The sequence below is a fragment of the Chelonia mydas genome, chromosome 4, assembly GCF_015237465.2.
Source record: "Chelonia mydas isolate rCheMyd1 chromosome 4, rCheMyd1.pri.v2, whole genome shotgun sequence".
Taxonomy (NCBI): Eukaryota; Metazoa; Chordata; order Testudines; family Cheloniidae; genus Chelonia; species Chelonia mydas.
Genome location: NC_057852.1, coordinates 28,726,821 through 28,754,053, shown reverse-complemented (window position 1 = coordinate 28,754,053; position 27,233 = coordinate 28,726,821). Strand labels below are relative to the sequence as shown.

Here is a 27,233-nt window from a genome sequence, read left to right as displayed (position 1 = left end):
GGGGCCGGAAGGCTCACCGTGAACATTTGTGTCTATGTATGTCAGGAGAGCTCCTTCCTGCTTAGATAGAAAAGCTTCCTTTGCTTGCTTTCTTTTTCTGAATGCTGCCCCAGAGGGGCATTTTCTTCTTTCCCTCATGACTGTTGTTCTGTGCCAGCTATGGTGGCTCTCAACACTCAATTGAAGGGGACAAATAAGCAGGCTGGTAGCAGGGCCTGAGTGAGGGAAGATATCAGCATCTTAAGGGCCTAACTGGCTCCTACTACTTCAGGTGACTGCCTGTTCTCCTCAAGTGGGTTCAGGGAAGCAGCAGGAAGCTCCCGGAGAAGCTGGTATTAATCAGTCCAGGCTCCTGGGAGTGCTAGAGAGATACATAAGAGGCGGCTCCTCCTCTCCCTCCCTGCAGCTCCTGCTGCTTTCTGTTATTCCCTCTCACCTTTCTCCTGCCTGCCTGTTATGTCTCTTGTGCCCTCCTTCCTCCAGCACAGCACTCCACCATCTCTGTACATCTAGAGCAGAGAGACTACATATGCGCCAGTAGCAGACACAATTTTCTACACTCTGGGTCCTGGTGATGCCCCCTGCCCCCCACACACAGTCTAGCACCTGAGGCGGCCACCTCAGTTTGCCTCATGGTAAGGCCAGCCACTTCAGAGGGAATGAGCAGAACAGGTAATCAAGTAAAGTAGGAATTTGAGGGAGATGGTTGGGAGATGTCCAGGTAATCTGCATGCCGGATTTTAACATTGAGAGGGAAGAAAACAAAGTAAGAAAGGATACAGCTGTGGGTAGCAGAATGGACATAAGGCGGAAGGGCAGTGTACACAGCAATCTAATAGGTAATATTGGTGGTAGAATGTCTGTGCCCAATTGGGTAAAAAATGTGAGCGAAGCCAAACGGCAAAAATTAAGATGTTTGTACACTAATGCGAGGAGCCGAGGTAACAAAATGGAGGAACTAGAGCTACTGGTGTAGGAAGTGAAACCAGATATGATAGGGATAACAGAAACATGGTGGACTAGTAGTAATGACTGGAGTACAGGTATTGAAGGGTATGTGCTGTTTAGGAAAGACGGAAATAAAGGCAAAGGTGGCGGAGTAGCATTGTATATCAATGATGAGGTAGACTGTAAAGAAATAAGAAGTGATGAAATGGATAAGACAGAGTCTGTCTGGGCAAAAATCGCATTGGGGAAGAAAGCTACTAGAGCCTCCCCTGGGACAGTGCTTGGAGTGTGCTGTAGACCGCCAGGATCCGATGTGGATATGGATAGAGACCCCTTTAATGTTTTTAATGAAGTAACTACTGATGGGAATTGTGTGATCATGGGAGACTTTAACTTCCCAGATATAGACTGGAGGACAAGTACTAGTAATAATAATAGGGCTCAGATTTTCCTGGATGCGATAGCTGATGGATTCCTTCACCAAGTAATCGCTGAACCAACAAGAGGGGATGCCATTTTAGATTTGGTTTTGGTGAGTAGTGAGGACCTCATAGAAGAAATGGTTGTAGGGAACAACCTTGGTTCGAGTGATCATGAGCTAATTCAGTTCAAACTGAAAGGAAAGATAAACAAAAATAGATCTGTGACTAGGGTTTTTGATTTTAAAAGGGCTAACTTAACAAAATTAAGGAAATTAGTTAGGGAAGTGGATTGGACTGAAGAACTTGTGGATCTAAAGGCGGAGGAGCCTGGAATTACTTCAAGTCAAGGTTGCAGAAACTATCAGAAGCCTGCATCCCAAGATAGGGGGAAAAACTCAAAGGCAGGACCAAGCTGGATGAGCAAGCATCTCAGAGAGGTGATTAAGAAAAAGCAGAAAGCCTACAAGGAGTAGAAGTGGGGGGATCAGCAAGGAGGTCAGAACATGTAGGGATAAAGTGAGAAAGGCCAAAAGCCATGTAGAGTTGGACCTTGCAAAGGGAATTAAAACCAACAGTAAAAGGTTCTATAGCCATATAAATTAGAAGAAAACAAAAAAAGAAGAAGTGGGACCACTAAACACTGAGGATGAAGTGGAGGTTGAGGATAATTTAGGCATGGCCCAATATCTAAACAAATACTTTGCCTCAGTCTTCAATGAGGCTAATGAGGAGCTTAGGGACAATGGTAGGATGACAAATGGGAATGAGGATATGGAGGTAGATATTACCACATCCGAGGTATAGGCCAAACTCGAACAGCTTAATGGAACTAAATCGGGGGGCCCAGATAATCTTCATCCAAGAATATTAAAGGAATTGGCACACGAAATTGCAAGCCCATTAGCAAGAATTTTTAATGAATCTGTAAACACAGGGGTTGTATTGTATGACTGGAGAATTGCTAACATAGTTTGTATTATTAAGAAAGGGGGAAAAAGTGAGCCGGGTAGCTACAGGCCTGTTAGTTTGACATCTGTAGTATGCAAGGTCTTGGAAAAAAATTTGAAGGAGAAAGTAGTTAAGGACATTGAGGTCAATGGTAATTGGGACACAATACAACATGGTTTTACAAAAGGTACATCGTGCCAAACCAATCTGATCTCCTTCTTTGAGAAGGTAACAGATTTTTTAGACAAAGGAAAAGCAGTGGATCTAATTTACCTTGATGTCAGTAAGGCATTTGATACGGTTCCACATGGGGAATTATTAGCTAAATTGGAAAAGATGGGGATCAGTATGAAAACTGAAAGATGGATAAGGAACTGGTTAAAGGGGAGACTACAGTGGGTCACACTGAAAGGTGAACTGTCAGGTTGGAAGGGGGTTACTAGTGGAGTTCCTCAGGGATCGGTTTTGGGACCAATCTTATTTAATCTTTTTATTAAATGGCACAAAAAAGTGGGAATGTGCTAACAAAATTTGTGGATGACGTGAAGCTGGGAGGTATTGCCAATTCAGAGAGGGACCGGGAAATCATACAGGAAGATCTGGATGACCTTGTAAACTGGAGTAATAGTAATAGGATGAAATTTAATAGTGAAAAGTGCAAGGTCATGCATTTAGGGATTAAGAACAAGAATTTTTGTTATAAACTGGGGACGCATCACTTGGAAGTAACAGAGAAGGAGAAGGACCTTGGAATATTGGTTGATCACAGGATGACTGTGAGCCGCCAATGTGATATGGCTGTCAAAAAAGCTAATGCGGTCTTGGGATGCATCAGGCAAGGTATTTCCAGTAGAGATAAGGAGGTGTTAGTACTGTTATACAAAGCAATGGTGAGACCTCATCTGGAATATTGTGTGCAGTTCTGGTCTCCCATGTTTAAGAAGGATGAATTCAAACTGGAACAGGTACAGAGAAGGGCTACTAGGATGATCCGAGGAATGGAAAACCTGTCTTATGAAAAAAGGAGTACTTGTGGCACCTTAGAGACTCTAAGGTGCCACAAGTACTCCTTTTCTTTCTGCGGATACAGACTAACACGGCTGCTACTTTGAAACCTGTCTTATGAAAGGAGACTCAAAGAGCTTGGCTTGTTTAGCCTAACCAAAAGAAGGCTGATGGAGATATGATTGCTCTCTATAAATATATAAGAGTGAGAAATACCAGGGAGGGAGAGGAATTATTTAAGCTCAGTACCAATGTGGACACAAGAACAAATGGGTATAAACTGGCCATCAGGAAGTTTAGACTTGAAATTAGATGAAGGTTTCTAACCATTAGAGGAGTGAAGTTCTGGAATAGCCTTACAAGGGCAGCAGTGGAGGCAAAAGACATATCTGGCTTCAAGACTCAGCTTGATAAATTTATGGAGGGGATGGTATGATGGGATAGCCTAATTTTGGCAATTAATTGATCTTTGACTATTAGCGGTTAATATGCCCAATGGCCTGTGATGGGACACTAGATAGGGTGGGATCTGAGTTACTACAGAGAATTGTTTCCTGGGTGTCTGGCTGGTGAGTCTTGCCCACATGCTCAGGGTTTAGCTGATCGCCATATTTGGGGTCGGGAAGGAATTTTCTTCCAGGGCAGATTGGCAGAGGCCCTGGGGGTTTTTCACCTTCCTGTGCAGCATGGGACACGGGTCACTTTAAACCACGATTTGAGGACTTCAGTAGCTCAGACATAGGTCAGGAGTTTGTTACAGGAGTGGGTGGGTGAGATTTTGTGGCCTGCATTGTGCAGGAGGTCAGACTAGACTATCATAATGGTCCCTTCTGACCTTAAAGTCTGTGATTCTATGATCCATCCTCTGTTGCCCACTCCCAGCTTCTGGCAAACAGAGGCTAGGGACAACATCCCTGCCCATCCAGGCTAATAGCATTGATGCACCTATTCTGTGTGAATGTATCTAGTTCTTTTTTGAACCCTATTATAGTCTTGGCCTTCACCACATCCTCTTGCAAAGACCCACAGGTTGACTGTGCATTGTGTGAAGAAATACTTCCGGATGAAGTGAGCTGTAGCTCATGAAAGCTTATGCTCAAATCAATTTGTTAGTCTCTAAGGTGCCACAAGTCCTCCTTTTATTTTTGCAGATACAGACTAACATGGCTGCTACTCTGAAACTTCCCCTTTTGTTTGTTTTAAACCTGCTGCCTATTAAATTCATTTGGTAATCCCTAGTACTTGTGTTATGAGGGGTAAATAACACTTCCTTATTGACTTTCTCCACACCAGTCATGATTTTATAGACCTTAATCATTCCTCCTTAGTAGTCTCTTTTCCAAGCTGAAAAGTCCCAGTCTTATTAATCTCTCCTCCGATGGAAGCTGTTCCATACCCCTAATCATTTTTTGGCCCTTTTTTGTGTCTTTTCCAATTCCAATTTGGGCTGTCAAGCAATTAAAAAAATTAATTGCTGTTAATTGCACTCTTAATAGAATACCATTTATTTAAATATTTTTGGATGTTTTCTACATTTTCAAATGTATTGATTTCAATTACAACACAGACTACAAAGTGTACAGTGCTCACTTTATATTTATTTTTATTACAAATATTTGCACTGTAAAAATCAAATAGTATTTTTCAATTCACTTCATACAAGTACTGTAGTGCAATCTCTTTATCATGAAAGTTGAACTTACAAATGTAGAATTCTGTACCAAAAAACACCTGCATTCAAAAATAAAACAATGTAAAACTTTAGAGCCTACAAATCCAATCAGTCCTACTTCTTGTTCAGCCAACTGCATGGACAAACAAGTTTGTTTACATTTTCAGAAGATAATGCTGCCTGCTTCTTGTTTACAATGTCATCTGAAAGTGAGAACAGGCATTTGCATGGCACTGTGGTAGCCAGCGTCGCAAAATATTTACATGCCAGATGCGCTAAAGATTCATATGTCCCTTCATGCTTCAACCACCATTCCCGAGGACATGCGTCCATGCTGATGATGGGTTCTGCTCGATAATGATCCAAAGCTGTGTGGACCGACAATGTTCATTTTCATAATCTGAGTCAGATGCCCGGAGCAGATGGTTGATTTTCTTTTTTGGTAGTTTGGGTTCTGTTGTTTTTGCATCAGAGTGTTGCTCTTTTTAGATTTCTGAAAGCATGATCCACACCTCGTCTCTCTGATTTTGGAAGGCACTTCAGATTCTTAAATCTTGGGTCAAGTGCTTTAGTTATCTTTAGAAATTTCACATCGGTACCTTCTTTGCATTTTGTCAAATTTGCAGTGAAAGTGTTCTTAAAATGAACAACATGTGCTGGGTCATCATCTGAGACTGCTATAATATGAAATATACGGCAGAATTCAGGTAAAACAGCAGGAGACGTACAATTCTCCCCCAAGGAGTTCAGTCACAAATATAATCAACACAGTATTTTTTTAACAAGCGTCATCAGCATGGAAGCATGCAAATATCTTGCGATGCCAACTTACAACAGTGCCATGTGAGCACCTGTTCTCACTTTCAGGTGATGCAATTAAGAAGTGGGCAGCATTATCTCCTGTAAATGTAAACAAACTTGTTTCTCTTAGCCATTGGCTAAGTTAATCACGTGAGTTAACTGTGATTAATTGACAGCCCTAATTCCAATATTTCTTTTTTGAGATGGGGCGACCACATCTGCACGCAGTATTCAAGATGTGGGCATACCATAGATCAATACAGAGGAAATACGATATTCCTAATGTCCTATGATGTTCCCAACATTGTTAGCTTTTTTTTGACTGCCGCTTCACATTGAGTGGATGTTTTCAGAGAACTACCCACAATGACTCCAAGATCTCTTTCTTAAGTGGTAACAGCTAATTTAGACCACATCATTTTATATGTATATTTGGGATTATATTTTCCAATGTGCATTAATTATGTTGCATTTATCAACATTGAATCTCATCTGCCATTTTGTTGTCCAGTCACCCAGTTTTGTGAGATCCCTTTGTAACTCTTCGCAGTCTGCTTTGGACTTAACCTTCTTGAATAGTTTTGTATCATCTGCAAATTCTGCCACCTCACTGTTTACCCGTTTTTCCAGATCATTTTTTAATATGTTGAACAGACCCCTGGGGGACACTGCTATTTACCTCTCTCCATTCTGAAAACTTATTTCTATCCTTTGTGTCCTATCTTTTAACCAGTTACTGATCTATGAGAGACAGAATTAAGGTTGCCGGGCTGACCCTATCTCTGCATTTCCATTTATAAAGTGTGATCTTAACTTAGTATTTCCTGTCTAAATTTGTGTTTTATGGAAAATGGCCCTTGAAAGTCTTTTCCCCTGTAAATTTCAATAACTATAAAGAGAGGAGGACACAGAGTTAAGATCACATTTTAAAAAATCCTCACTACCTTAACACCAGATGGATATGTTTTTTATTTTTACTATTTTGGCCTAGGAATTTAATAATTACTCAGTGAGTCGAGCTGCCAGGATTCCAGCTATGGACCTTTCTCAGTCAACTGTAAAATCTACTCTGCCACAAACTGTTCCGTTTCTGTGCCTGGACCTCCTACTAATATTAATGGGAGTAATGCATATCAGTCGTGTGCAGGACAGGGTTATAAACTGGCTCAAAATGATCTCTAGGGGGAATGGTTGGCAGTTGAAGGGACCTGCAGCAGGTCAGTTTGTTCCATTAATTTATCCGCCTCTTCCCAGAGGCTAAGATTTTGATTCCACTTCCTTTTAAAATTGGCTTTATTCCCTAGTTATATCCTACCCTTATGCTTCCTCCATTAAGCATCTTACCATTAATTACATTTCCATTTTCTATAAGGAAGACCAGGCAAAATTTGGTGACAAAACAACTTCCTTTGAGAGATCTGCTATCAGATACTGAAGATATACACATCAGAACAATATATTTTTATTTTAATAGTGCCTACCTGATACATAGCGTTTTTAGTGGAGCATCTCCTTGAAGGATCATTTTGCTAGAGACCAAAGTTTCTGTAAGTGTGTGGCATTTAGAGAGCCAACCGATTGGAGAAATTCTGTTGAGACGTTGTCCATCCAAAAGAATCAAGTTAGTCTTCCACTTAAGCAATCTTCTCTACCCATAGTAAACTAAATGCAGGAGAGGAGTGCAAATAATTGTAGGTAAAAACTTGCACGTTTTCTGTGCCTTTTTGCATTCCACATAGGTAGGTATCCCCCTTTCAGGTTTCTTCCAATGAGACAAATACTCAGTCCCTGCTCTAAATATTTGAAACTGGAAAGATGATTAACAACATTCTGTGTTGGTGGGGGTGTGATTCTAGTAAGTGATGGCTGATCGTGTTATTTTCGTTATACGCAAATGTGAACGTTTTAAATAGTACTTAATTCAATCGGCATAAATGACAGCATAGTCTATGTTTAGTTAATAGTTTTGACCTGGCCAGTGGCACTGTTCTCACAAAACCGCACAGCAGAGCCTTTACCTCGAGCAAAGTGGCTAAGAAAAACTGAATCAGTTTGCATCTGATTAGCTGCGACCCCTCTTCCCGAATCAATCAAAATACATCTATGAAGATCCAGTACAACGAGACTTGTTTTACATCTCTGGCTTATAAAGGGTAAATTATTTGTTATACCTTATCATTTGCGTCTCCTGTGCTGTAATGTGTTTGAAATATGATTGGACTAAATCATCGAACGGATCTCTGTTTAATAGGATTTTAATTTTCTTGCAATTGATTTTAGAAGGTCAAGAGCATAACAGAATGGCCCCCGCGACTTTAGACCGGTTAAGTTTGACTATCACTTGGCATCCTGATGTTATTCAGAGCATCAGATCAAGTTAAAATAACGTTTTCACATGTCCACATTTCATCATAAATATTCTTTACAGAACCGCAAGGACTGCTCAAATATCCACAGACACAGGTGTTTAAATACTCTGGGAGGAAAACGATTTATCATGAATCTTGCTGCATGGCTGGAGTAAGATAAAAGCTCCTGGAAGAACAGCTTTGGATACCTTTGCAATGAATAAGTGGGCACGTTTTAAATATATATGAAACCCATAAGATGAAGACCGCCCGTTGGAAAGTTAACTGGACATGACCGGTTTGCTTAAGTTTATCCTCCAGGAGAAGCAATGCGCCTAACTTCTGAAAATCCTTGGGTGCAGTGCCAGGGCAACACCTCTGCAAATAGTCTATGAAACGTGCGCTTTAGAAAGCAGCTCTTTTAGTCACAGAACACGTGCCCCTCTGTCTTCTCCCTGCGCCCGCCCCAGGGCCGAGTCACAAACGGGGCTGGCTAACGGCCCCGCAGGAATGACCCTGGAATGAGGCAAACCTCCCCCCGCCCCGCCCGTAGCACAAGGAGAAACAGAAGAATTGCCATGTGCTTTCTCTTCGTTTCTGGGTGGCTGGGGGTCGGGCTGCAGCTGCTGTCCTTGCTGCTACTTCTGTTACCAATGGCATTCAGACGGACAGCTCTCAATGCCAAACCAACAACTGTACGCAGGAGCTCCGGAACAAGCCACTGGCAGCGGCCGCGGGAACAGCAGCCGCCGCCACCCCAGCCCGGCCGGGACACTCTCCCGGGTCCACCGCGGCCACGGAACAGCGAAGAGCGAAGCCGCGGGCGACCCTGCAAGAGACCCGTGCGTGTCCGCCGGCTTTGCAGTCCCGGGGCCATATCTCCGCCTGTTCCCTTCGCCCTCGGCCACATGCTGACGGCATGAGCATGGACGCCCTCTCACAATCGCCCGGCGAGCAAAGCACGAGCCAAAAGGGGGGAGCGGGAGCGAAGGGCTGCAGAACAAAGCGCCGCCCTGCAGAGCCAGGCACCGCCGTCACCTCCAAGCAATCGACCTATGTGGAGATTCAGGATTTCCCCCGAGGAAGGGACGCCAGCCCCCAGACCCTAAAGCTGACTTTGGCAGGGAGCGGAGGAAAAGTGGCCTTGCTCAGCCCTAAAAACGGAGCTTGCGAGCTCAGCGCTGTTAGCAGCTCGGAAAGTGGAAAGCCAGCATCCCTGGCCCGTGAATCTGGACCAGGGGCCAGCCCGGGGTCCCCGGGGAGGAAGGGTAATGAAGCGGAGGGATGCAGCGCTGGCTCCAACTCAGGAGGGTCGAATGAAAACACTTCGCCGGGACTCCCCCACAAGCCGCTTTCCCCGAGCGGCTGCCCGGAGTGGTCCTCCTCTTGCCCATCCCCGGTGAACAAGACAAGCGCCTTCCCCAAAACGGACGACACCGTGACCGAGGGCAAAACCTCCTCTTCTTCCTTTGGGTACGAAAGTGACGAGGACGAGGACGCGGACTGCAAAGCAAGCTGCTTGGTTAACCCCAGAGGGGGCAGCCGGGGGGCTTCCCAGCCCACCTACTGCGGCAAGAGCAGCCCTGCTAACGAGGAGGCGCATTACATTACCACGCACGAAATCCAGCTCAGCGAGGTGGACCACGACATGGACTTTGACTTTGGCCTGGCCTCCAGGTGGGACTTTGAAGACAACAATGTGATCTACTCCTTCGTGGATTACGCCTCCTTTGGGAGCGACGAGACCCTCGGGGACACGCAGACGGAGGAGGACAATAGCTGTTATCTCAGCACGACCAGCGATGCCAATAACCAGACGGACAGCATCGAGAATACCAGCAGTACGGAGATAGTCAGCATTAACTCTGAAAACGATACCCCCAGCACAGACAAATGCGCCAGCTCGGAAGAAAGCCAGTCCAAGAACCCCAGCCACATGAGCGAGAACCCAGCTGCAGGCCACATTCTCCTATCAATCAAACCGACTTCCAGGGCTATAAATGAGCTTAGCAACCTGCCCGAGAAGCAAAGCATTATTTACGCTCCCAAGCATGAAGGCGACATGAGCCTCCGTGTCTCCACAGCTCCCGAACGCAAGGCCAGTTTCAAACAAGACGCGATTCATGACCAGGCAAAAAAATTTATTGCCGTCCCCGCGCGTTTGCAAACGCGGTGTGGAGCCATACGGGCGAAGGAAGTGGGGGGATATTCCAGCGGTGCCTCCAGCGCGGTCAGCGAGCTGGATGATGCGGATAAAGAAGTGCGAAACCTGACGGCCCGAGCTTTCCGGAGCTTGGCTTACCCCTACTTTGACACGCTGAACTTCAGCTCCAGGGAGTCCTCCGCGTCCCTTTCGGACCAGGCGCTCGGGATCAACCGATGGTCCACTTATTTAGACCTGAAGTGCGGCAATCTCGGGCAGAAACCGGAGCAGAACCTGCTCAAGAGCAGCGCCGAACCCACCGGCTGGCACAGAAGCGCTGGGGCGAAGACATGCCGTGACCAGTTCTACATTCGCTCCAATAAATCGCAGACGAAAGCCCTAGAGTTCGTGGTCAGCAAGCTCGATGGGGAAATAACCCACGTGGAAACGCCAGCGTGCTTCGAGAAGCGGATCCAGTCGGGCTCCCGGGTTGTAACTTTGTTGGAGACGCTGAATTTTAGCAGCAATATCAATGCTGGTGTCCCCAGAGCTGCGAAACGTCCTGACCATGCTGCCGCGGCGGCAGGTTGCGCAGATGAGCTTCCAGAAACGCTGCCCAGGGAGCCGGGCCAGGAGGCTAGCAAACAAACCGGGCTGGCCGCGGCAGAAGTCCCGGAGGGCACCCCGAATAAATCGAAATTCGCCTCCAGCCTCCTCAAGAATGTCATCTCGAAGAAAATGCAGCGGGAGCACGAGTTCAAAATGGAGAGGGGGGAGATCACAGACACTTCGTACACCAGGCTGGCCGCGCCCTTGCCCGGCAAGGAGCAGGAGGGCTCGGCCAGGGAGAAGCTGAAAGACGGGGGCATGCAGAGGCAGAACTCCAGGTATTCCGAGGGCAGCTCTGACTACACCATTGTGACAGCAGAGGACCCGGGGGAGTTTTCTGACAGCAAGTCGCCGACCTCCAAGGCGTCTACCCCTCACCTAGACCGACCCCTTTCGGAAACGCGATTGGAGGACGTGTGTGAAATTAAGAAGAGCGCCTCGGAGGCCATCAAGGCGACCTTCCTCCGCAGCCAGAACAGCGCGTTCAGATCCTGGAAAGAGAAAGAGGCAGAGAAGAAGAAAGAAGAGCGAGCTCCCATCGGGAAGCTTCAGTTCTCCTCCGCCAAATACGACTGGCGGGCCGATCTGGGTGAGATCTCAGCCGGCAAGTCCACTAAAATGTCGCGTCTCTTCGTCCCAAACATTCAGCGCACCCCCAAGGACAAACAGCCTGGCACGCAGGTGACACAGCCCTCCGCAGCCACCTACGCGGCTCGGGCGGGCACCCCCGTCAAGCCCAGAGCCCCCGAGATCAAGATCAGCCTGGGCAGCGTGCAGCCAAGCAAGGATCACCCCTTTGACCTCGCCAAGCTGCTCACCCCCAAACTAGCCGCTACCGCACCCACCCTTTTCAAGGCAGCGGAGGAGCCCCGAGGCCAGCCGCAGAAGGCATTCAAAGCGGACGGCCTGGACAAGGTGCCGCAATTCTTGGTGCGCGATATCAGAGACAACAAGCCGAAAGTCCCCGGCCCCATTCACCAGGTGAGGGACGTCAGGAAACTGATCAAGAGCGCCTACGGCCACGACTCGGGCGATGCCAGCAGCGACCGGAGCAGCGCGCTCTCCGATCAGGGCAGCGCGGAGCAGAAACCGAGGCAGCTGGCCATAGCGGGCATCCCCAGGGCTCTGTCTCCCATGGTGATCACCTGCCAGGCGGTCAGTAACAGCAGGGAGGACAAGAGGCCGGGCGAGACGGGGGCCAAAGCCCCAGCAGGGGGCAAGGTGCTGCCTGCCACGCCGGAGGGGACAATCCTGGTGCACAGGACCTCGGGGAGGCTGCCCGTGGCCACCATCGCCCCCAACAAGAGCGACCCTCGCTTGCCCGCCGTGCTGAAGATCGTGTCCAAAGCCTCCGCCCCCTGGAGGCAGCAGCCGCCGCCGCCGCCGCCCCCCGCGCCCGCCCCGCCTGAGAGGGGCAAGGGAGCGGACGAGGATCCGCGGGAGGAGCCCAAGGCGCCGCCCAGCCGCAACGCGCTGGAGAAGCTGACGGCGGCGGTGCGCAGCATGGAGGAGCTGTACAGCTTCAGCAAGCACGAGTGGAAGCGCAAGAGCGACCCGCGGCCCATCACCGACAGCCACGTGCTCTCCCTCATCGCCAGCGAGGAGCGGGGCGGCCGGGCGCCCGCCCCCGAGCGCCAGCCCCTGCCGGGCTCCGGCTCCGGCCCCAAGCCCGACAAGGTCTCGGCCGCCTTCGAGAGCCTGGCGCGGGAACGGCCCCGCCCCCTGCCCGGGCCCCGCGGGGAGGCGGCCGCGGCGGACAGAGCCCCGGGCCCGCAGCCGCCGCGGAGCAGCTTCTTCACCGTCAGCTCCGCGCAGAAGGCGGCAGCGGCGGCCGCCCCGGCCAAGCTCCCCGCCGCGGCCTCGCCGCTCCGCAGCCTGAAGGGCCAGGCCGGGCCGGCGCCGCGCTCCCTCAAGCTCTCCCCGGCCCCCGCCGCCGCCGAGGAGAAGGGGCCCGGCGAGGCCGAGAAGGGCGCGGCCGGGCCCGACTGCGGGAACTACCTGGCCATGCCGCTCAAGGAGCCGCCGGCCGCGGGAGGGGGCGCCCACCCCCCGGGCCCGCTCTCGGCCTCGGCGGCCGCCGCCGCCCTGCAGCCCTTCAGCGCCGCCAAGAGCCGGGGCCGCCTCAGCCCCAAGCAGCAGCCCGGCCCCGCCGCCCCGCCTGCGGCCGCCCCGGAGCTGCCGCCCGCCGCCATCTACCACCCGCCGCTGCCCGTGGCCGCCCTGCACGGGGCGCAGCCCCCGCCGCTGCTCTGCTTCTCGCCGCCCTCGGCCGCCGAGCCCTTCCCGCAGACGCAGCGCAAGGTGCTGCTGGACCTGAGCACCGGGCAGTACTACCTGGTGGACACGCCCGTGCAGCAGCCCCTCAAGAAGAGGCTCTTTGACCCCGAGACCGGGCAGTACGTGGAGGTGCCCGTGCCCATGCCCCCGCAGCCGGCCGTGGCCCCGATGCCGCTCCCCATCTCCCCGCTAGCGCTCAACCCGGGGGCCTATGGGGCCACCTACATGATCTACCCGGGCTTCCTGCCCACCACCATGCTGCCAGCGAATGCCCTGCAGACCCAGCTCTCCCTCCCGGGCGGCGACGTCAGCGCCCCCGCCGAGACCAGCAGCCCAGGGGCAGCGCTGGGGGGAGGAGGAGAGGCCACTTTTGTGGAAAGTCCTTATTATATCGCCACGGGTAAATCCCAGCCGTCAGCCGCCCCTGCCCAGCTCAGGGGGGCAGAGGGGAAGCCGGTCATCAGCATCACATCCCAGCAAATGGGGCCAAGGATAATTGCCCCGCCCTCCTTTGATGGTACCACCATGAGGTTCGTGGTGGAGCACAGATGATGATAAACCAAAGAGGCTGCTGGTGAGTTGGCTTGTGCTCTTAAAAATGCACGTGATGGGAGCAATTTGAAATCAAAATTAAGCATCCAGTAGATATAATAAAATACTTAATCTCAGAGGTGGGTAAGTATTCAAGCTTTTGTAAAAAAAAAAATGTCCTAATGTCCCCAAAGATTTTTTTTTTTTTTAAATGTCACTTGACACAATCTGGTGTAGGCACCAAAGTGGGAGAAAATAACGTTTGTATGGATCTTTATTAATCTTCCCTGGCAGGGCTGGTTTGTGCTCCCTTCTCTTTTGGGTATTTCTTAAAACACTTGCCTAATTTGAAACGTAAAGATACCTAAATTATAACCTATTTTCCATGACAATGGGCATTTATTTACTTTTTTCTCTTCTCCCTCTCCTCCCTTCTTTGTTGGTTAGTGTTTGCAGGATCTGGTTTTCTTAGGACCCTTAGTTTTTGTAAATAGCTTCTTAAAACTGTTTCTAAAATGTGTCTATACGTAAACACACTCAATATTATCATCTGGTTATTTGGTCTCAGTTTCAAGATGAAGGTCATAGCTTTCTAGTGAAAAAAGCCGTCTATCTCTTGGTGGCAGGGGAAGCAAGAGCTAAGTTTGAAAGGCCTTCCTGCCTTAATTTCTCCTTCAGTAAGTTAAGGAGGGTCACACGCGAAGGTGAACCTCCCTCTTCTCACTCCCCAGTGGGAGAGGGACACAAGTTAGCATTCCTTTTTCTGTGTTCCAGTGAAGGAGTATTGGGTCACCTTCTTGCTTATTTTCGAGATAGGTAGGAAGAAAAAGAAAAGCAGACCACCCTAGTGCATTTCTCCTGCTCATTGGGGATGGTGGAAGATTTGGTCCGAAAGATACCAACTCCATTTCACTTCCCTTTGTTGGGGAGGTTCTTTTGAAGACCATGCCAATTGCATGAAATGGCACTAAAAGGAGCACAGTCATGGGATAGGAGTGTTCTGAGGCTTTGTTTACACTGAGAATTTCAGCAATTATTGGCCAGCTGTCAGCATAGCTCTATCGATGCAAACCTCTAGTGTAAGCAGTTGCTACAAACTCTGATTCGCACAAGTTCAACTTGCCTCCGTTTCAAGCATGGGTAATGTCGTACCAGGGCAAATCACAGCTTAACCTGTCTATTCTGAAGAGTTTGCCTCTGTGCAGTTACACGAGTGTCTGGCCACGGATGACTGTAACCAGGGCAAACCTTCGATGTAGACATTGCTTGACTGTTCAGGGAGGTTAGATGTATCACCCAAGAGGGAAGATGGGATTGAGTACAGTATTCAGCAAATGCAGAAGTCAGGCTGCAAAACAGCTTAGCCTTTTAATTGTGGGGATGGGTGGCAATTCTAAAAAGACAATGAACATCTTTATCAAAGGCCAGTTTACATTTCATTACAAAACAAATGTAAATATTAAGCAATTGACTTTGGGATTGGTGGTGTGTGTTTGGCTCTAGAAAGTGCCATCTGCTTTTCTGTTAATCTGTACTTTACCAAGAATATGTGTGACAGTTGTGCACAGTGCTCTTGTCAATCTTTTTAATAAATTCCCAAAGTTTTAGGTTTAGCCCTAATTTGCTATCTGCTTTGTTTAGTCCCACATTTGTTTCTAATTTTTTCTTTCCCCTATTTTGTGTTGTCATAAGAACGGCCATACTGGGTCAAACCAAAGGTCCATCTAGCCTAATAGTCTGTCTTCTGACAAGTGGCTGATGCCAGGTGCCCCAGAGGGAATGAACAGAACAGGTAATCATCAAGTGATCCATTCCCTGTCGCTCATTCCCAGCCTCTGGCAAACAGAGGCTAGGGACACCATCCCTGCCTATCCTGGCTAATAGCCATTGATGGGCCTATTCTCCATGAATTTATCTAGTTCTTTTTTTTTTTTTTTTGGTCCTTTTTTGTGTTTTAATCCATGGGAATACAAAAATTACTGAATAATTGGTCTCCAGTTGACTAAAACTTTCCTTAGGTTAGGTGCCTTGTGCATCCAGCATTCCTTTGTTTGTAATTGTTTGTAAATCATTTTATTTTCTTCTACATTTAAATTGAATTGTTTCCAGTGTTAATTATTGGATTCACCAAGAGGTAGCCAAACATCACTCAGGTGGATTCACAATCCATTGTTTAGGTTGACAGTTATCTAATGCTAATCTAGCTAATCCTAGCAGGAATTTTTCATCTGGGAAAATTGTACACATCTTTTTCTCTCCTTTGTTTCACCTCTTTCCTCTTTAGAAAAGATCTCAAGTCACTGGTGCAAGGGATTGTGGAGAGTAATTTATTTCTTAGATTACTGTGCAGATATGAGTTATTTAAAAAAATAGACGTGTTTATATATGTTATATTAGGGGCACAGTATTGTAATTGTAACAACTGTACAAAAGAAAAGAATACATTTTTCAAATATGTCTTTTTTATTACTCTGAGAAGCGAAAAGTTCACCTTTTTTCTCATGTTATTTGTGTCCAAAGTTAGTGGGTTATTCTACTATTTGTTTAGTTATCTATTTGGTTATCTAAACAAATGTTTCTGACTGAAGGATGTGCTTTGAGCACTGTAGTCCATATACCCCTTGATAGTGATGGGCATATTGCATCCATTTCCCTTTGCATCTCGCTGAACATTTATTCCTGTGAGTGCAGCATGAAAGATACATCATATGACCAAAATATGGGTGACACAAAATGTATGATGCTAAATTTGGTACATAAAATAATTCAGGCGTTTACAGCAGCTCACTGGACTTTTCTGTACTCAAAAGAATGCTGTTAAATTGGTTAGTCCTAAAATTTCATCTACTTGGTTTTTCTTCTAAAATGGGAAGAAAGGTGTCTATCCTTAAGGATGTGGAACTGAGGTAAACATCAGACAGGTGATACAGCATGGGATGCTTTTTGCTCAACACCTGACTTAAAGCAAAAAACTAATGGAAAGAAATAGTTTTTATTACTTAGTCACATACCACAAGACACATTTTAGTTCATCTTCAAGCTTTGGTCACTTAAATTATTTTCAGTGAAAAAATTGTGAGACAATGTTGCAACCATAAACTGTTGCCCTGTTCTCCTTTCTGTATGTTGACTTCATTTTCCACTTCCCTGTTCTTTCACGGTGTCTCCTACTATCATCCTTTTTCTGTGTATCTTTCCCTGCATCTTTTTATATATATTTTCTCTCTTCTTCCACTTTTTCCTCTTTCACTTCTCTCATTTTCTCTATTCTCTCTCTCTCTCTCTCTCTTTGATTTGTCTACTTTTGTTTTACTTTTCTGTTTTTGTTTTCTCTGCCCAAGGACAGTAGACACAGTAGTAGTGCACTCAATAGTTCTGCCTCTGAAACCCACTAACTAGGACTGTTCATTGCTGATTAATTTCACTCTGCTTCCAATTCCATTTGTAAAGTGTTTGAGTGCAGAACTTTTTTACAGAGCCTAAAGTGAACTGAAATAAGTGCCAGATCTCATGAGCTAGCCATGGATTTTCAGGAGTTTTCTTTTTAGCTTCTCTTCTCACAGAGAAATAACATAATTTACTAACCTAAAACCTTGTGTATGAGTGTTCTTGATTCCCTTTTTCCATTCCTTATTTTTCTTTCTTCCCATCTCTTTCTGTCCCTCTCTCTGCTAGCATATCATTTTCCTTCTTCCTCAGATCCTCCTCTGCTAACTGTGTCACTGTGCCAAGGACTGATAGATACCAGAAACTGGTATCTTTGGGAGGGTCATTGTGACTTGATTCACTTTGTCTTGTTTCTTTGTATGTTCCTATTGGTGGTGATTGTTTTATTTTAGGGCCTGATCTTGCAAACGTTTGTGCCTGTTGTGTTTCTTTGCTACTGTGCGTAGTTCTGTTAACTTCAATATGAGTAGACCTGGTAGAAAGTGTTTGCATGCACTACTGGGCCCTTAGTCAGCTATCTGGTTAAAGTGCAACCTTGCTGAATATTTTTTAGATTCTTAGTATACAGCATATGTCAAGAAAAAAGTTGCTTTATCCCTCAGATATAGCCTGCTATTTATTCCTCCCTCAAAAAATGAATAACCACTTTTGTGAGCTTGCTGATAAAATAGTTCTTAATTGTTAGGGTTCCTCTATTTCTTTAGCAGCAGTTAATTAAAGCTGCCTGCTTCCCTGGCATTAGTTATGCTGGTGCACATACAAATAGGTAAATAAAAATTAATATTAATTTTCATCTTCTTTGGAATACATGCTGCGTGGAATGAGGTGGGGAAAGCCTGTTTGCTACATAGAAAAGACCGACATTGGAAGGAGAGCCGTTTGATTTCAAGTTCCTGTGGGATTATCATGAACAAAAGCCCCTGTCTTGCAATGAATTTATTATGGGTGGACCCCATGCACCTGCATGAGGTCATGGAGTTCTGCCTGCTTGTATACAGTTCATTGCTGGATTGGACCCTTAGATTTAAAGAAAAGTAAAACTGTTCCGGGGCTGGCAGCACTTGCGTGGCCTGGGAGGTGGGGGGTGGGGGTGGGGAGTGGAACTCTAGTGAGAAAGGTGGGGCCTCACTCAAGCAGAAAGGGTGGTCCAGGCCAGGGGCTAGCCTCCCCGAGCCAGGGGTTCACCCACTGCTCATACCTGGGGTTCCCAGACACTGCTGGCATGGCAGCCCCTGTACAGTTGCCGCCTTTGCTCCCTTCCTCCCTCTCCCCCCGTCGGCAGGCCTGTTTACATTTAATATTCTTGGAGGGTTATAACATGGTTATATATCTTTGCTGTGAGTCGAAACATGGCTTAAAACTGCTCAGGCTATAAGTGAGTTGTGTTTTCTCTACCCATGTAAGCACTTTTAATTACCAAATGAAATGGTCACATTTTTAAAAGTCTGACTTTCTTTAATTATGGAACTATTCCGTGCACATGATGATGCACTTTATTAAGCCTAAGAAATCAACCTACACTTAAAAGTTCTGCATTTAGAGTTCAACTGTGCAAGGTGTCTGATCTAGCCCTGATCTAGCCAAAGCTGTGAGACCAGAATTCAGCAAAGCATTGAATCTTCTAGACACTATTATTTGATATTGGCAACAGATTAAGAAATTGGCAGTAACATTATTGTAATAATGAAGTGAAATGTTATTTATTGTTCTGCAATACTATCGAGTGCTTAAATTAGTGATTAATTTAATTTAAGAATTTCTGATGTAAACCTGTACAATGTTCTAAAAACTTAATTTCTTTTATTGGTGTATTTTTACAGGAACAAGGAAGAAGAATTATCCTCCTTTAATCTGAAACATGGTAACACTAGGCATTCATCCTTAAAAACTGCTTCCACAGTTTTCTCATTTTTTGCTTCATACAAAACAAGTGTGTAAGTTTCTTGTTTTCTCCTCAATACCCCCATTTTTGGTGTATGTATACATTTAGTTATGCAAAGCAGGCTGAATTATTGCATTATTTTCTGTAAAATTGTTCCTTTTTATACTGAAGCCAAGCAGACATTATACATGCCCCTACTCTTATGGCGAAGTGAAAATGCTAAAATTGTTCACATACTTCCGTTTCTTTTACCTTTACAAAAAAAACAAAAAAAAAAAACTTACTGAGTAGTGTTAATACTACTCTACTGTTCTTGTAAAAACAAGTGTGTAAATGTGACATGATTTTAAGTTTGGATCAAAATATATCTTTTTACAGGTACTCAAAATTTGTTATGAATATGTAATGCAGCTGTATAATTTACAAAACAGAGGCCCTAAATCTTCTCCCATTGAAGTCAACGGGAGTCTTGCCATAGACTTCAGTGGGAGCAGGATCAGGCCCCTAGTTTATAACATTATAGGTGTGCACTTTGAATAACAATCATAGGGATATGTAGTCTTTAGGTTATTGTTAGTGTGTATTTTTGGCATGACTTCAAACATGGTTGTGAAACTATCACAAAACTTGTTTTTTTTGCTGTCATTTTTTATTTGCTCTTTTGTACTGTGTTTGACATTACAGGTTGCCTTAATCATGGCAGTTTTTAAACACTAGGCAGCCAGAAATTGAATGTAATCTTTTTAGGCCCCAATTTTAAAGGAGAGGATAGCATTTATTTCTCTTTAAGACTGCAATCTTTTGTTAAAACTTTGTAACTTTATTCAAAATTTATTTAATCTCAGTGATCCACACAACAAAAGAACTTTGTAATGTTGTTTTTCAGTGTTGTGTTCTTTTGTGTCCATTCTACAGCAGATTTATCTGAGGCCCAAATTAACAATATATTTGCTGAAGAAATTATTTCTTTCTGAAGGGGGAAAAAAATACAATATATGGCTAGTCAGAAATGGGCCTGTTATAATTCTGCTGAAGCTGGTGGAGTTATACCGATGATGAATTTGTCTTATTAAAAGAGAACTGTTCACATGATGGTAGGTTTACATTACATTTGATTTTAATCAATGACCTGCTCATGTATTGATTGCCCTCACAAAGTTCCCATTCAAATCAACGAGAGGGCAAGGAATGCAAGATGAGCCTATAGTATCTAATTTAAAGCGCTCTCAAGGGCACAGCTTGCCTTCCATTGATGCCATTTAAAAATAAAATAAAAAAGGACATGTGTGTGTATAGTTTATCCAGATATGCAGTTTTCTCATACTGGTTCCAAAATTTGCCCTTATCTTACAAGCAGTCTGTTGTTAACTGTAAACAACCTCTAATCTGTACCTGGTCTTGATTTGTGTATGAAAGAAAAATAACATTTTGTTTTTTAGTAAAATGCTGTGCTGTTCAGAGAATATGGCAGAAATTTAAACCAGAACACCCAAGTATTGTAGGGGACAACCTTAGCTCTGCGAGCTTAGCTCTACATACACAGTAGGTTTCAGAGTAGCAGCCTTGTTAATCCGTATTCACAAAAATAAAAGGAGGACTTGTGGCACCTTCGAGACTAACAAATTTATTTGAGCATAAGCTTTCGTGAGCTACTGCTCACTTCATCGGATGCATTCAGTGGAAACTACAGTGGGGAGACAGGCCAGTCCTTGCTTACAGACAGCCCCCCAACCTGAAGCAAATACTCACCAGCAACCACATACCTCACAACAGAACCACTAACCCAGGAACCTATCCTTGCAACAAAGCCCGTTACCAACTGTGTCCACATATCTATTCAGGGGACACCATCATAGGGCCTAATCACCTCAGCCACACCATCAGAGGCTCATTCACCTGCACATCTACCAATGTGATATATGCCATCATGTGCCAGCAATGCCCCTCTGCCATGTAGAGTGGTCAAACTAGACAGTCTCTAAGTAAAAGAATAAATGGACACAAATCAGATGTCAAGAATTATAACATTCATAAACCAGTCGGAGAACACTTCAATGTCTCTGGTCACTCGATTACAGACCTAAAAGTCGCAATATTACAACAAAAAGACTTCAAAAACAGACTCCAATGAGAGACTGCTGAATTGGAATTAATTTGCACACTGGATACAATTAACTTAGTCTTGAATAGAGACTGGGAGTTGATGGGTCATTACACAAAGTAAAACTATTCCCCCATGTTTATTATTCCCCCCACACACACACACACACACTGTTCCTCAGACGTTCTTGTCAACTGTTGGAAATGGCCCACCTGGATTATCACAACAAAACCTTTTCTCCCCTCCTCCCCCCACCCCCGCGCTCTCTTGCTGGTATTAACTCATCTTAAGTGATCACTCTCCTTACAGTGTGTATGATAACACCCATTGTTTCATGTTCTCTATGTATATAAATCTCCCCACTGTATTTTCCACTGAATGCATCCGATGAAGTGAGCTGTAGCTCACGAAAGCTTATGCTCAAATAAATTTGTTAGTCTCTAAGGTGCCATAAGTCCTCCTTTTCTTTTTACATACACAGTAGTTTCAGTTGCTGGTCAGTAATATTCTTAGATTCCAAAGCTTTGGTACATTGAAGTCCTAAATTGTTCATAAATCATAGACTTTAGAAATTGAATGATTGAGGAGCCTCAGAACCAATTTTAAGATCAAATAAACTTTCAGTTCTTTAGAACACAGACAGGAACTTTACAACAAAACAGAATTACTCTTTTGTGTTGCTAAATTGTCACCTTTTAAAGGTAATTATCTTTTTTACTTTTAGAAAACTCTTTTATATTATATGCCGTTCTAAAATACTCATGGCTCGTTAGTTAGATGTTTAGAACTATTACCTATTTATCTTTATATGAAAGATACGAAGTAGACTTTTGCTTTACTGGTTAGTAAGAACTAAAAATGAGTGTAACTTTAAAACATCAGAAAGGCTTGAGACTCCTCAAGTGTAAGAGAAAACAAACTTTTATTTGAGGGTATGTCTATACGAATATTTAGTTCACGGCAAGCTGGGAAATCTACCTCGTGCTAGCCTGTCGTACGTGAAGTGTTCGTGTGGAGACTGTTACTGCAGACTAAAGGTTCCATAGTGCTCTTTGATCTATCCTGCTTTGAAATGGGAGTAGGTCAAAGCACCTTCGGGAACTTTTAGTGTTTGTATAGACAGGAGCTTGGATGAGATGTGTTTCAGGTTCTTCAGTTGAGTAAAGAAAGATATTTGGTTTTGAATACTTATAAATGTAACTATCTTAAAAAGAAAAAGTTGACAGGATGTCAAAATTCAAGAAGTCAGATCTTGCATTCTTTACTCAGTCCTTCCTTAAGTAAAATTCCCATTAATTTCAAAGGGGTTTTCCCAGAGTAAGGAGAAATAGTCTTGCTCCCGTTGAAGTCAGTGGCTAAACTGCTATTGACTTCAGGGGAAATAGGATCAGGCTACAAGTAAGGAATGTGGGATTTGTCCCTAAATTCGTTTAAAGTCATTTGACATATTTTAATATAAAATATTGTTTTCCATATTTAAACATATGCAGTTGAATTTGATCAATGGAGGAAACCTGTTCAAAAATACAATATATTTAATACCCAACTTTCTTATTTATGACTTTCTGCAGAAGAAAATATCTGGAGCCTTCTGACCATGCAAGCCTGGGAAGGCTCTGGCTTTTGGCTCTGTGAAACATTGACCTATTCAGGAGAAAGGTCTTCCTTCCACTGAAGCTCTAATAAAATAAAATCTAACAGCTCAGTTGCCAAAAACTGTGGAGCTGATAGACAGCTGGGAAGCTCATGCAAATAAATTTGCCTCCCAGAATGCCTGATTCTTGCTTCCTTTGTAACCGTCGTCCTCCCCAACTACTGGTTGCCATTCAGTAAGTTGGAATTATTCCAGCGGTAGGTCAGAGTAGTTCTGCTTCACAAGTTTTTGAGTTTTTTCCTCTGATGACCTACCTATATATAATGTAACTATAACTATGGTTTGGCGACTGCTCCACTGTAGTACATGTTTAAAGTTTTAAAAATGACTTTGTGGTTCTGAACCTATTTGCCCCATGTCCATTTGTTTAATTGCTGGTCTCTTCAGTCTTTTCTGTAGCTCACAGGTTCATTTGTGAAACCAGCCAACAAGAGCTGTGACTCTGCATGGCCCACGGGCCATACAGTAATAGTTCCTGCACTACAGTCCAGGGAGCACAAATGGTCTCTACAACAAAATGTTTTCAAATTGAAACAATAGGGGATTGGGAGGAGAGATGCTATGAGAAAATCTCTCTCTCACAAACTGGTCCACAGAAGGAAATGTGCATCCCTGCCACACAATAAATCCCTGCCACACAGTATATGGAAATTAGACTCCTGAAAATGCAGTTGCGGATTCCATTGAACTTGCTCAGGGATTCTCCTCGGAGCATTTCTTTCAGATGAATAGGCCAATGGTGACATGAGCAACTCACTTGGACTGACTTTTAAGAATGGACATGTCAGCCTAGCAAGAACTCAAATGCAGAACTTCTCCAAGTTCATTCCCTAGAGAACTCATTCCTTTAAGATGTCTGTGGAAGTGGTCTCCCTTCTTGGGGAAACTAGCAATTTGCTGGAGAGAGACTTAGGCTCTGTAGTCTAGACCCTCTCAGTGTCGGCATAGCTATGCTGGCATAGCCCTCTACTGTAGAAACAGCCTACGGCAACCAAGTTATGTCCATCGGTGTAGGAACATCACCTCCCTGAACGACGTTAGCGAAGTTGACAGAAGCCTTCTTCTGTCCACATAGCTGTGTCTACTCTGGGGGTTTTGTTGGCACAGCATCATCTGTCAGAGGTGTGGGTTTTTTCGCACCCCTGATTGACATAGCTATGCTGGCGTAACTTTTAAGAATAGATCAGGTCTTTGACTTTCATTCAACTTTGTGCTCTAACAATCCACAGGGCTTGAGTTGCTCCAAACACAAGTGTCACGGATAGCCCGCAATAACACTCCAGCGCACAGCACAATGGCTTATCATTAAGGTAGGAATAGGGAATCTGAATTATGCGAAATGGATGTGTGCAGGTGTTTGGGAGTTTCAGTTCTCTATATAGTGTTCCCTGAGCATGCTCTGAGAAATCCCCTTATTTCCTTATATGAAATGATAGTCATAGACCCTACTCTGGAGATAGGTGTGATATAGCTAATGCCTACTGAAGTGTTCTGCAGCTATTGAAGAGAGTACATTTCCACAGAAGAAGAAAAATTCAAGTTAGGAAGCACAGAACCCAGAAGGTTCTTACTGCTTTTATGGACTAGAAGTCACACGTGCTTCTTTCAGCGAGTTTGAGCCCTAAAATTGCCACTTTAATAATTACCAGTGATTTAATAAAGGCAGTACAGGAATAGATGGTTCTGTCCAAATCATTTTGGGCTGTACCTTGCATTCTTTACTCTGGCAAAACTGCCAGTGAAGTCAATGGGAGTTTTCAGTGAATAAGAACCTAAACTTTATATAAAAATGTTGAGACTAATAGGAAAGTTTTAAAAATGACCTTTCTTGAAGTAAAAACAAACAAACAAAAAACCTGCTTAAATAATGTTTTATTTTAATACATTTGTCTATTTGTGTGTTTGTCACATTTAAGGAAAATCTTAGGATTTAATTTACAGTTTTGTTTCCACTGATGAGGTATAAAAAATCAGCTACAATTGTCTTGAAGTACACATGTGATTTTATTTCACCAGAATTTATTTGTTTGCAGGCACAAATTGAAATTATCCTCAGGATGAAATGCACTGCAAGTATACAGATAGTGATTTAACATATGCTGTTCTCATTTACCTGCATCATTGTGGAAATCAGGTGAAAGAAATAATGTTTTAACACTTTAAGAACTTCCAAGTGCACAACTAGAATATATAGCATGTAAAGTTCATCCCTGTGTTCCTCAGTAATACTGCCTAGACTTATAAGCTTTACATTTTTATCAGAATTTTGCTTTTCTGTTCAAGTGCCTCTTAAAGACAATGAATGCATCTTTGCTGTTTTCATAAATGATCATGATAAATGTCTCTATATGGTACAAATAGGATTTCTGTGTTATATGAAACAGACAGTACTTCAGACTGCAGGACAGTATAGATACCAAAGTAGATTGACCATTGTCACACAAATATGTGTATGGTGTACACACGATAAGGCTAGCATCTGCATTTAGAAATATTAGCGACATCATACCTTTTTCTATAACGGTGCTCAGAGAGGAGTTTCACATTACAGTTTACAAGATGTAGGTTTGCACACACAAAACTCAGGGTTTACAGTTTTGCCCAGTGTACTTGAAAGGAAAAAAAAGGTGCCCTGTATTTCAACATATGTTGTTGGAAAAAAAATATTTGTAGTAATTGTTTTTGTTAAACTGCCTGTAAAAAATTAAAGCAATAACATGAAGCAGTATCAACAATTAACTGTTTTCTCAGGGGAAATCTCTTCAATAGAATGTTTTGACATTAGGATTGAAACAGTGTTTGCTTAATTTTGTCTCTTAATACTAAACAGACTACATGTTTGCATAAAGGGTCAGTTATGCGACGTGTTGTATGCTTTGGTCCTGATCCAGCAAAGCACTTGAGTAGCTCCACCTACTTCAGTGGAACTACTGACATGTTTAAAGTTAGGCATGTGCTTCAGTGCTTTGCCTCGTTGGGGCCAGTACTCTCAGCATCCTGCCAGATGGAGCCCCAGATCCTTAACATTATCTGTATACAAGTAGTACTCCAGGCTTGAGTCTAACATGAAATATGCAGGCATACATTGCTGCAAAGAGTAGCTAGAAAAATCCTGTAATGTGGTGCTTATGCATGCGTACCCAGTGGTGAATTTGTCAAGCTAACGTGGTTGTGTATAACCACATATCTTGGATTAGAATCAAGCCCTCTGTGTCAGGGTTCACAAGCTGCTAGTATTGTGTGTTTCATATTGTGGTCATAGTACTTTATGGGTGAAATTCACCCCTCTGTGGAGAATCAGCACAAAACCCAGGCACCGCTCAAGTTCCACATAAGCTCTGTGGGCCCGATCCAAAGCCCTCTGACGTCAACATAAAGAGTCCTGCTGATTTCAGTGGATTTTGAATCACGTCCTGCTTGAAGGCTCAAATGGGACTCGAGAGGCATAGACCTTGTGTTAATCTGCAGCGCGGGGGGGCGGTGGGTGAATTTCACTCTTTTAGAATTATTGATACATATTCCCTTTGGTGAATAATTTTAAAAGTATATTTATGGGTTGTGTGTTTATTTCTGTCTGCATTTGAAGATGAGTTTACTATGTAGTGGTGATGGCCAAAGTGTCATTCCTTTTCTTAGAAGTTACCATGAACTCGTGGCTACCTGAGAATGCATACAATGCTTTAAAACGTGCTTGATGTGGAAGAGAATCCTTTTTTTTTTTTTTTTGGCGGGGGGAGGGGGGAGATGCATCAGTATTAAGACATTGAACAGCACAAATATGAAGTAAAGACCATGATTGTTGAAGAGAATGTGAGTGGTATGTTTGATTAGAGCATAGTGGGTTACACTGTAAATGATAAAGGCAGAGTGTTGTGAAGGTTTTGTAATGACAATGGATTACTGCCAGTGGAAAAAGAGAAGATATATAAATGGAGAGAATTTGACTCTTTAAATTGCTTTCAACCTAGACAACATTGTGGCAAGTTCCTAGCTGAAGTCTGAAGTGATCACATTACAGAATGCTGTGAGCTTGGAATTTAAGGACAAAAAATACAGCAAAACAGCTCTGAGAATTGCACTAACTGTGTGTTGCACAAGGAGAAAATTTCATAGATGTGAATCATGTGAGAATGGCCTGTTTGAAACCGTTGAATACCAAAGTTTGTAATTCATTGGCAAGCATTTGCGTATGTTTTTCTTGAATGTTATGACAAATGAAATGTATTTTCCAGTAAAAGACACATTGCAAACAAGTATAAACTGTTTGACCTTGTTTTTGTGAAATTGAATGCATTTGTCCATAATAATGCCATGACATTATTTAACATGTAAAATACCAGATAACCAAAGGAAAGTTTACACTATGTAGCAAGCCCCAAAATGTACTTTTCAAAAGAACTTTTAATTTGTATCTCAAAATGCTGTGTCAGAATATAAAAGCTTTG

General features: G+C 44.1%; 1 protein-coding gene across 14 annotated transcripts in view; it reads left to right on the top strand.

Annotated features, from left to right (window-relative positions):
* Nucleotides 1-27,233, top strand: part of C4H4orf54 (chromosome 4 C4orf54 homolog) — a 78,887-nt gene that overhangs the window by 46,154 nt on the left and 5,500 nt on the right. For 2 of the 14 annotated variants that reach the window (XM_043545224.1, XM_043545223.1), the window contains exons 1-3: nucleotides 4,909-13,747; nucleotides 18,972-19,085; nucleotides 24,822-24,922. In XM_043545224.1, coding sequence (XP_043401159.1) covers nucleotides 9,064-13,725 — 4,662 coding nt within the window. In that variant the 5' untranslated portion in view covers nucleotides 4,909-9,063 and the 3' untranslated portion in view covers nucleotides 13,726-13,747; nucleotides 18,972-19,085; nucleotides 24,822-24,922. Of the gene's footprint in view, nucleotides 1-4,908; nucleotides 13,748-18,971; nucleotides 19,086-19,948; nucleotides 20,691-24,017; nucleotides 27,042-27,233 lie in introns of those variants that run through there. The other 12 variants (XM_043545227.1, XM_043545229.1, XM_043545225.1 and 9 more) reach the window with 12 other exon arrangements.